The 10,453-nt window shown below is 45.5% G+C and overlaps 1 protein-coding gene across 2 annotated transcripts in view; it reads right to left on the bottom strand.

The window, feature by feature from the left end:
• Window positions 1-963: 963 nt before the first annotated feature.
• Window positions 964-10,453, bottom strand: part of afap1 (actin filament associated protein 1) — a 53,396-nt gene continuing 43,906 nt past the window's right edge. The window contains exons 11-18 of one of the 2 annotated variants that reach the window (XM_069672440.1): window positions 10,188-10,333; window positions 9,926-10,040; window positions 8,301-8,525; window positions 5,554-5,683; window positions 3,426-3,590; window positions 3,055-3,245; window positions 2,755-2,919; window positions 964-1,497 (exon numbers count right to left, since the gene is read on the bottom strand). In XM_069672440.1, the coding sequence (XP_069528541.1) occupies window positions 1,471-1,497; window positions 2,755-2,919; window positions 3,055-3,245; window positions 3,426-3,590; window positions 5,554-5,683; window positions 8,301-8,525; window positions 9,926-10,040; window positions 10,188-10,333 (1,164 nt within the window). In that variant the 3' untranslated portion in view covers window positions 964-1,470. The remainder of the gene's footprint in view (window positions 1,498-2,754; window positions 2,920-3,054; window positions 3,246-3,425; window positions 3,591-5,553; window positions 5,684-8,300; window positions 8,526-9,925; window positions 10,041-10,187; window positions 10,334-10,453) is intronic. The other variant, XM_069672439.1, reaches the window with a different exon arrangement.

The raw sequence follows: 10,453 nt of genomic DNA, 5'->3' as shown, positions 1-10,453 counted from the left end.
CCGTTGCGTAACTTAACCTCTTATTTTAACATTTGTATCGCGAGCTATACGACTGAGTTGAAACCAAAAACTTTCACATTTAAAGTGTAGTCCTCGCCCGCTTGAGAGTCCGCCATTGGTGCACAATGAACCTCGGGATACGTTGGGCTGCGAAGGATGCACCTGATGGATCCTTCGTGGCCCAGGAAGAATCTGCGGCTGCATCTAAAGGAGCCTTCGACGCACCGCCATCCTACGTCCGTCAATGGATGCAGCCCCTGAATTGGGACACAGCTCAGGTTTCAATTGGTTGGTTCGAAAACCAATCGGTGGCTACGTCCACTTCCTGTATACAGTCTGTGCCTGAATACTTAGCAGTGTAGACATGTGAGCAAAGCAGTGAAGCCATAAAGCCACAAAAAAGCACCATAAAAATGTGACATAGATGAGTGTGTGTGTGTGTGTGTGTGTGTGTGTGTGTGTGTGTGTGTGTGTGTTTGTGAAGAAGTCTGAAAAATCAAAGTCACAGTCTTTGATTCAGCAGAACACACAGCAATGTGAGCTTACAGCAAGTGCTTCTATTTCAGTCAGTGTATAGATGGTTTGGAATGTGCCTCGGATACATTTGAACACACACACACACACACACACAGACAACACACACACACACTCAGGAGTCAGATCACAGGGCTACAGTAAACCAGTGGCGTGATTGGAGGAGTTGGACTGAGGCTCTTGGATGTCGGTTGAGGTTTTGGAGTTTTCCAATGACGAGCTCTAGATCTGCGGGCGGCCATGTTTCAGCCTGACCTGCTCACACACAGCAGAGTCTAATCCCAGGTAAAGTTATTAAAGTTATTACTCTGTTAGCGTATCGTCCCTCTGAAACAGCCTGGTTACAATGGGTGACCTGAAAAAACACTTTCAATTCATGATTTTCTGCAGCTTTGTGCTTTGAATCCTTCTAACAGGTCGACAAGCCGAACAAATCAACCTCCTATTAATTTCTGCAAACGTCCCTTTAAGCAGAGCCGGATTGTTAACGGTGTGGGGAACGGGATTCTGTGGAGCGCCACAAGTTCGATAAAAAAACTTTAAATATATCAACATAAATAAACAAAGGGAAGCCAGTATTTCCTTTAAACATTTACAAATAAATACTTGTTTTGACCTTTTTGTCAACCTGCTCGAACAGATTTGTAAGAAAAAGACGGTGGTTGCTTGAAACGAGCACGGCAGACGACACAAGTTGCACAACTTAGTACACTGAGCATGCTCAATAGTAAAAAAGTCTAAAAAGGTGTCTGTATGTTGTGGTAGTGACAGGATGCTAAAACCAGCTACTTGTTTTGGTTCACGTGGATGCTATGCTTGTGTCCTCCCCTCTCAACACACTCTCACACTGTATGAACAGTTTTAAATAAATATATACACAATCTCTTCAAAAGAAACAAAGAAATCAAAGTCGGATGATGTGAGGGGGTGGACCGTTTATGTGCCGCTCTTCTGCTCCCACTCCTGCAAACAAACAGAGAGACACGGGGTTAGCATGCAGCTGAATGCATACGCAGTGCCTACATTGACATTGACCTCTGCTACAGACGAGGGCTGCACGATATATCGTTTGACAATTGTGATGTTCGCATGTGCAATAGTCACATCACAGGAAGTACGATAGTGAAGCAAATTAAAGTTGTAATCTCAAAGATCTCAGTTTCGTTCTCTTTGGCGCCACCTGTGGCGATAAACGGTAATTGCCGGAGCACACTTTTGCATGTGTGACGTCCACGGTCGGCTCTTTCCTGGCTGACGGTCGCTCTCCTTTTCAGACTGTTTGCTTCATCTGAGCGTCGAGTTTGTTTCTTCTTCTTTGGATTTTCGCTTCTTGTTGAAGTTGTATCTGTAGTCATCCATCTTTTCTTTGTTTGTTCAGCCATAGTAGATTACTGTTTACTCGCAACACTTGCAGAGAGCGGAAAAGCAGCCGCTTAACTCCGCCTACCCTCTCTGGCAGACCAACCACTGCTGGCTGATGGGAAACGCGTCACTAACTGGGCGCTGCTTGGGACACCCAGTCTGTGACACTGCAAATGCAAAGGCTTTCATCAGTGGGCCGTAGGCTCAGTCACCAATGTGTTTCCTATTTGGCGATAGAGACTTAAGATTATTACGTTAACGTTACTACTGCTGTAGTTTCAAGAAGTTGCCACTAAACGATGGCAGAGACGTGTTTTGTTTTTGGCTGTTATTTTGCTAAAGAAGAAACGTAGTACGAAGTGGGCGGGGACTGTGCAGATTCAGGAATTTTTAATGAGGGAGGAGATGCCTTGGGAGAATTTTTACTAGAAAATTATTTTTATTATTATTTTAAGCAGAGCATTTTATGTCTTAAAACATGAGGTTGAGGTTGTGTGAGGCGACAGGAGGTAGGACATGTGAGCTTTCGTTTCAAAAAGTCGAGCCGAGCTGATCGCTCTAATAAAACATACATTTAAACACCGTTACAAATTATATGACATGGTCTGATGAACTGCAGCCCAGGGTCTGTTTGTATTTATTTAATTAAGCAACTTGTTGCTACACCTGAACTCGCTCTACGTTTTCATGCAGGTGTCAGTCGCGTTTGGTAAAAGTAGGAGAGCGGTTTTGTCTTTGTTAGAAGAAAATAGACTTAAAGAACAAAACAATATTGCAATGTTCGTTTCTTCCAATATGGTGCAGCCCTCCTGCAGACACTTACATTGTGAACGGTATGATTAAACAGTGATCTTTTACCTTGGCCTTCCTCAGGACGTGTCCCCTGACCGTCGAGGGCTTCTGACCGCCCTGCCGGCGCAGCAGCGAGGCGCTGTTGACGGGCAGGGAGCAGGACTCTGTGTCGCTGGTGTCGCAGCTGGAGAAAGGAGAGGACCCCTGTGTCCGTCGCAGCATGGCTGGTGACTACACACACAAAGACAGGGAAGATTTATAGGGCTTGTGATAGCATGCAGGTAGTTGATGGTTGTTGTAAAGTTGTAAAGTCGAATTCCCCTTTAAGGCACCATAAATGATCCACGGGTCTCGAGATGTTCTCACCTGGGGTCCAGAGGAGCCAGCTTTTGGTTCGATGGTGAGTCCCAGGGTGACGCCGCCGTTCAGGGCTTTCTTCAGGCTCTCCTTCACCTCCGTCAGCTCCAGTTCCAGGTTCACCCGCTCCTCCTCCCTCAGCCTGCAGTCCTCCTCCACCTTCTTCAGTCGCTCTGACAGCGAGGCGTGGGAACGTTTGCCTGGAGGAGGAAGAGAGGGGGATTTCTCTGTGAATGTTTATCACTTTAATAAACTTGTACTGGCAAAACGTTGAGCAGAGCCTCCTCAAAACCAGAGACCTTTTCCAAAATACTCTCCTGCTGTTCTAATAGTCTCATAACTCTTTTAAGTAATCTGTTATTCCTCAGAAGGACTCTCACCAGCAGCTGCTTCCACGGCGGTGCGCAGGTCTCTCCTCTCCTTCTTCAGCTGGGTCAGAACGTTCCTGATGTCCTGCTTCTTCTTCATCAGCTCTTCCTCCTTGGACTGCAGCCGCTTGGCGTCGGCCTCCACGCGGTTCTTCCCGTACTTGCACTGCTCTGCATCTGCACGACAAAGACTGGGTGTAAAGGAGCTGGAAACAAGAAGTGTTGGTATGAAAAAACAGCTCAGTTATCCTCATCTGAAATCAGAGGAGGACCACTCACTCTGGATTATATACTAAGATTTTTTCTACCTTGTATTTTTATTTCTATCCCTCGTATTTTTTTATTTATCTATCTATTCTTCGTATTTATTTATTTATTTAAACTGTATTCAGTGACTTGCTATTTTGTCTTGGTACTGCTGTAACCCCCCTGGGGATCGATAAACGATCATCTTATCTTCTCAGAAGAGCAGCCAGCCGCCTGCGCTAAAATGAGGAACGTGTTTAAGTTCACACTGAGCATCTTGTGAGGTTCTGCTTGTAGATGATCGTTAGTTTTGGCGGCTATTTTAGATTTAGTCTTAAGACGAAAATGCTTTTTAGTTTGAGTCAATAAAGAGTCATCTTGTGAAAATATGACCCCCCTCCTCTAGTCTCCCTCTTCACGTTAGCTTCAGGTAAAGTTAACACTTTGAATTTCAGCAGATCATCCACACAGCAACGGAACGATGTAGACACATCATCTAAAGATTACTTTTTACATCGCTTCTCAAACAGTCTGACTGAAGCTGATGGTCGCTCCTTCTTGTGCACATAAAACGCCCCTTTTTCTACGAGCGTGCTCAGAGTGTGACACAGAGGAAGATCAGAACCACCTTTGTGATACCTGTTACCAGATGAGACGCACAGCGGGGGGAAATATGCATTTTGAATGTCCGACAGCCGACCGTCTCGTCAACGAAAACATAACATACGTGTCGTCCGAGTTTTTATTATCAACGATCTATTTTGAACTCGTCTTCGTCATGGAAGACGGATCATTGACGAACATTTTTCTGCATTATTTTCATTAACGAAATTATTAACACTGTTGCACATGCAAGATCTCCTCGTCTCCTAGGTCTGGCTGCAGACTGCGTTACCGTATAACACGTAGTGATGCACAAGTACATTACACATACTTATATTGCATGACTTATACTTATACCGCAGTGTGTTTTCATATATAGCCTTAAATTACGACCTTATTCTCAGCGTCTTAGATTGTATTTTCTTTAACGTGGCCCTCATACTCCACTGTGGAATACAACGCCATCAAACCATCAACTAAAGAGAATCAGCCCCGACACTTCCTACGTGACGGGGCATCGCCTTTTAAATCTTTACTTTTCCAGGACAACGAGACCAAAACCGACTGTTGGAGGAATGAGAGCACAGCCGTCATTATCGGGGCACGGGCAAGACGTGAACTACCCAGAAACCCACTGAACTCACAGCCTTCAGCAGTTATTAATTACACCATGCCTTTCCCTTACTGGAAAATACACTGAGGGCAACCCTCAAACATCTGTGTGTGTGTGTGCGCGTTCGAACTTTGCTTATGAGGAATCACTCATGAAACCGCTGCTGACATTTTCAAATTCAATCCACTTATTTTTCACTGGAAATATGAGAATTGTGTCACATACTCTGGATCCAACATGACACTTATTTCCATTCTGACATTTGGAAGAGCGACAACCCTCCTCGTTCACACATTAAGCACAAAAATACTGTTCTGCACCGCGAGGATTAGCTCGACTGCATTCCACCCTCGCCCAAAAATCTGGGCTCCGCTCCTGCGAGCGGCCGCGTCTGCGCGAGCGTAACCCCAACGTTGGCAGGAGGTTCGAGTCTGACCCACTTGCGTCACATGGATCGTCTCGAGGGTGGGGTAGGTTTTTAAAGTTATTTACCCTCCTCTTAAACCGTGAGCTGTAACTCTGACGTGCTGCATTTTGAGTTTTGCTAGAAAGCACTGAGCGGTGGTGAGGCTGTGACCGTGGAGTCAGACACTGTCTGACGCTCGGGGAGAAGGTGGATTACTCCCAGAAGCAACTATTGAAATCATATTTCAAACACTTTTTTTGGTTGCTACTTACTGGAGTTGTTGCGTTTAAGCGAAGCCGTCCCGTTCGTCCCGTTGACTCCGTTCTTTTTGGGCTGGTTCTTTGGCTCTCCTTTCTGTTTCGACGTCATCCCATTGGTCGCTGTTCCCTTCTTTCCCTTCAGCTGATTTAAGAAGAAGGAGGAAAGAGACCTTTTAAAATAACTCAAACTTGAACACTGTACATGAGCTACATATGCAAACCAAAACAAACCTCCTACACGAGTTAAATAACGCCGTGTTAAAGCTAATGTGTTAGCCAGTCTCTCCAGGAAGCAGCGGTGCATCACTGTCGACATGTACATCACTAAATATTGATCTTCATAGGTCTGCAATGTTGTTTAAACATCAGAGAGTATTGATTACTGACCGACAGCTGATCCGTCTAAACGAGGCTCCGCTGTGATCGTCTCTCTTTCATGAGCTTCCTGATCCTCAAACTACAGAGACTTTAATGAGACTCTAAACAGTGACTCCATGTCCACCGTTAGCCGTTCAGTTAGCCACCTCCTTTAACTTTCCACCAATCAGAGGCTCCGTTACCAATGTGAGTCAGTGATCTCTAAAGCTGCTTTCCCACTGGTCAAAAAGCCGCTAACGCCCGGCTTTTTTAGTGGGAAAGGCTACACTCGGCATTCAGACCCGGGTCAAATGACTCTGCAGTAGAGTAATTATCACCTCGGCATTGATGGGAACACTGTACCCGTGTCGACACTCTAATCTCCGCCCCCTTTCCGTCGCGATGCTATGCTATGCGCTCAAACATTTGCTGCCGCCGAGTTAGATAAACAGACTGAATGAAATAAATTTAGACGAGAAAGAAGTAAGAGTGTTTGTTTCCTCTCCACCGTCTCTCATCAGTGGCTTTATACAAGTGGGAAATTACTATTCGATGGGAATTTACTTTAGTGTCGTTACATTTTTGACATCTTGACACGTAACTTGACTGGAAGTCTTTATCATGGCGTCAGTAGCCCACAGAGGATGTGCCGTGTGTTGCACACAAAAAGAAGCCTGATAAAACATCACAACTGGCAATGCAACAAAAATCTGCCCAGAAATCAGGCGATGTAGCAACAATCACAGGAGAAGCCACAAATCCTAGAGGGATTAGCAAACAATGACCTTATTTTTCCCCATCATATAACTACACTGTAAACCAACTCATCTGAGTGAGTTAAAAACCCTCTGATATGAAGCATCCAGCTGGACGTTGTATTTTCATGCTGGCAGTGCAGCCTGCAGTCTCCTGTACACCTCCTCGGTTCAACTTATAGAGGAGCGCTACTTTGTGGTCTTGCAGGCGATGTTAACACCCCTCGGCCCCGCCACACACAGCACACACATCAAAGGAGGCGGAGCTCCGTACAACACCATGTGGTGGCTTATGTGGCCATGGAGGCAGGGTGGCATTTAGAGCGGGGTAGTAAAAATATAAATCACACACAGCTCACTGTAAAGGAGAGGAAGGAAATACATGATGTGGGACAACCACACGCAGGCCTTACATAATGTGTAGCACACACACCAAGCTGAGACACAAAGGCTTCTGTAGGAGAGCTTAAAGGGGAGTTCTGTTTTGATTAACCTTTTACATCTTGTAGGTTTTCATGACTAAAAGGCCCAAAAGGTTTTGGAATAGCTCAGGCAGGTTGACGCTGGAAGTGTCCTGCAACATCACAGAAAGGATCCGTACAGAGAAAAGCTTCTTCTGTCAAGATAAGATCATCATTTAAAAACCAGAAACAGCTGTTACTTCTCTTCAAAGCCACCAGCCTCCTTTGATTAATTTATTTTGCAGAACTTTAGAGTTTCTGGTCTCGCCTGCCTCGATCTGTTGGATCTTTTTGTTTCGGTTTACCGAGTGACTCGCGCTCTTCCTGTTTTAGCGTTCCTCCTTAGCCTTCATGACACGTTCGCACAAACGACACTTCAAAGACGTAACAGAGAATTGTTGTTTCTAATTACGAGCTCAAAGAGGCATACACAAGAACAGCTACGTGTTCGCTTCCTGTTTCCAACAGCTGCTGTAACTATGACAACCACAGACGCATTCGGCAGTTAAAATGATCGCTCGTTGAACCGTAACACCTCCTGGGGGGGCGCGGCTGTTAGTTTAGGGAGCACTTGATTTGATGTGCAGCAGAGTTTTTGACGGGCGGAGCATTTTCAGCATCAATCAAATATTTTATCTCGAGCAGCCAAAATCGTAATCGCGATTAATTTCAATTATTTGTGCGGCCCTGTGTTATCGTTTTACCTGTTAATCATTTGACCTAAAAATATATAAGAATTTCATGATGCACTTCAGATATTATTGATGTGAAATCAGTGATCAGTGTCTCCTTAAATTATCCTGCATGTCTGGTTGGAGGTGAAACACATGCCGAGTATTTCCAAAGGCCGGACACAGGACTGCTTTCAGGCCCAGTCATGGTGATAATCGAATTACTAAGAGCTACAACGGAGAGATTCACAGGCTGATGGGAAAGAGAGGTGGGCTTGTGGGTGGCCAACATCCACACCTCATCTGGTGAGTGAAAGCATGCTCCTGCAGGAATAATAAATACGAATGTCCTCGGTCCTCAGGCCAAGCGTTTCTCACTTTCACACGTTCACAGCGCGCATGAATCAGAAGTGATCGTTCGCTGAGATTCCTCACAAAAACAACACATTCATCATTGTCTGGGAAGTTACAGCAGTGTGAAAGTGTAGGGAGAAGGAAAGCAGAGAGTTAGTCACCTGAGCCGTGTCTTTAGTTTTAGAATCAGCAGTGAGGAACTTAGAGGAGAGTTTAGACACAGGTTTTTTATAGTGAGAGGAGGAAGGAGAGGAAAGCTTCGCAGGGAGACGAGCAGCCAGCTTGGGCGAGGGCATGTTCTCATAGAGGTCAGTGTTCTCATAGTGCAGCTCCTCTTTCAGCCGGCGCCCCCCTGTGCTGGGATGGGAGTACTGCGCCTCTGGGTCCTTTTGGGTTAGACCGAGCAAGCATGCAGGCAAGAGGAGGAGAGGCGAGGAGGAGGGAGAATATAAGGAGAGAGGAAAGATAAAAGGAGGAGATGACAGCAGTGTAAAGTTAGTCACACTAAATGTTATTGCATTATATCACATTCAGTAAAGGTGCTACACGTGACTTCTAACAGCTTTTAACCTGGTGAACACGGGAGATGCTGTTACTGCTCGTCTGTTAGTGTGTTTGTGTTATTGTATCTTACACAAACATTGTGTTGGGCATCACCAAAGTCACACAAACAAACAAACGGATCAACGTAGCGGTAGATCCGTAGCTCCAGCGTGCTACGAGGTAAGATGACTGATCTGTCTTTGGAGTCTGGTGGCTTTGACGAGAGCGTATCCCCGAGGGAAGAAAGGTTCTCTATAGCTACTTCTAAAAAAGTGTATCAACACTATTTCAATTTATTTTTAAAACACAAATTATAGCCTACCATCTGTTTTAAAGTTAGCATGTTGAGCTGGAATCCTGCTAGCTGCCAGCGCCGTAGGTGAGCTCAGCCTGCAGTAACGCTGATTGGCTAAAATCCCAATCTCCACGCTCACGTGCGCACGACTTTAAGGCTTGTTCCTGGTGAGTGTGCGAGTGCTGTTAAATCAGGCGGTCAGTGAGGGCTCTGATGGCGACTTTTCAACGAAAAATGGCCGTCTGTGAGTCCAGCCCGCCACTAAATATAAACAAATGTGCGTGTATTGAAGTAGCGTTCAATAAAGTTTGAACAAAAGCAGAAAGCTCAACAAACAAAGCGGTGACGGTATGACAACGTTACGTTACTCACTTTTGTGGTTAATTATCGCACGTTTTTAAAGAACATTGATGCCTCTCTGACTTCTCTCTGTGGCGGCGGCTGCACTGGCGATCATGACGGCGCATGTCCGTGACGAAGCTTTAGCTAGACGACAGCGCCATCGCCTCTGTCTGCATTTTATACTGGTATATCGGTCGCACGAAAACTGGTCGATGAAAAAAAGGTATTAAAAGTGCGTCTTATACACCGAATTTCACGGTATTTAAAATCACAGTCAGCCCGTCAGTGGACTTATTTTAAATATCACGCTGCAGTAAGAACAGCCTTTGAAGCAGCTGCTGGCTGGAGCGATCAAGCTCAGAAAGTGCAAAACTTTTTATATAACTAAGAGTCAATTAGACCCCAAAACAAGTAGAGACAGGGTTTCACAAGTACAGCTACATGTAGCACCTTTATGCTATACAGAAGAATGAAAAGCAGTTAGCAAAGACAGCGACAAACACCGAGGCCAAGAGTTTGAACAACAGCTAGAGAGCATGTTGAGTTGAGCTTCACTTTCTATGTGTGTGTGTGTGTGTGTGTCACCTATGAGCAGGTGTGTCTTACCATGCCATTAATGGGCACGTCATCATAGTGCAGAGCCATGCCAGTGGGGCAGGCGTAGCCGTTGACGGGGTTGTCCAGGTACGGGTTGGGAGAGACGGCACGCTTACTGGTGAAGCTGTGACGAGAAAACATGGAGATTCATTAGAATGAAAACACATCTCTTTAATGCACTACTTCTGTAAAACCTATAAAACACTCTGCACACGGGTCTGTCACTGCTGGTTTAATGCTTCTTAGAGTTTGCATTTCATTTGTCCCTCACCAGAAGGACTGCTTGGCCAGCTGGATGACGTTGGCGGTGGTCTCGACGTCGATGTAGTCGTAGTGCAGCGTGGCCGGGTCGGTGGTGGAGCCGGTCTCGGCCAGTAAGACCCCCAACCAGCGGCCCATCATCTCAGAGGAGGAGGCCTGGAGGTAAAGACGGTTAAGTGAACAAATGTGTGCGAGGAAAAGAAAGGAAGAAAATGTTGCAAATGAAGGAAACCTTGACACAATGTGAGAAAACAATCAAAACTAACACACTATGAA

Source organism: Semicossyphus pulcher, unplaced genomic scaffold, assembly GCF_022749685.1.
Source record: "Semicossyphus pulcher isolate SPU_LCO1_2020_fin unplaced genomic scaffold, fSemPul1.0.p SCAF_21, whole genome shotgun sequence".
Taxonomy (NCBI): domain Eukaryota; kingdom Metazoa; phylum Chordata; class Actinopteri; order Labriformes; family Labridae; genus Semicossyphus; species Semicossyphus pulcher.
Note: the sequence above shows the minus strand (reverse complement) of the source record. Positions and strands in the feature narration are given on the sequence as shown.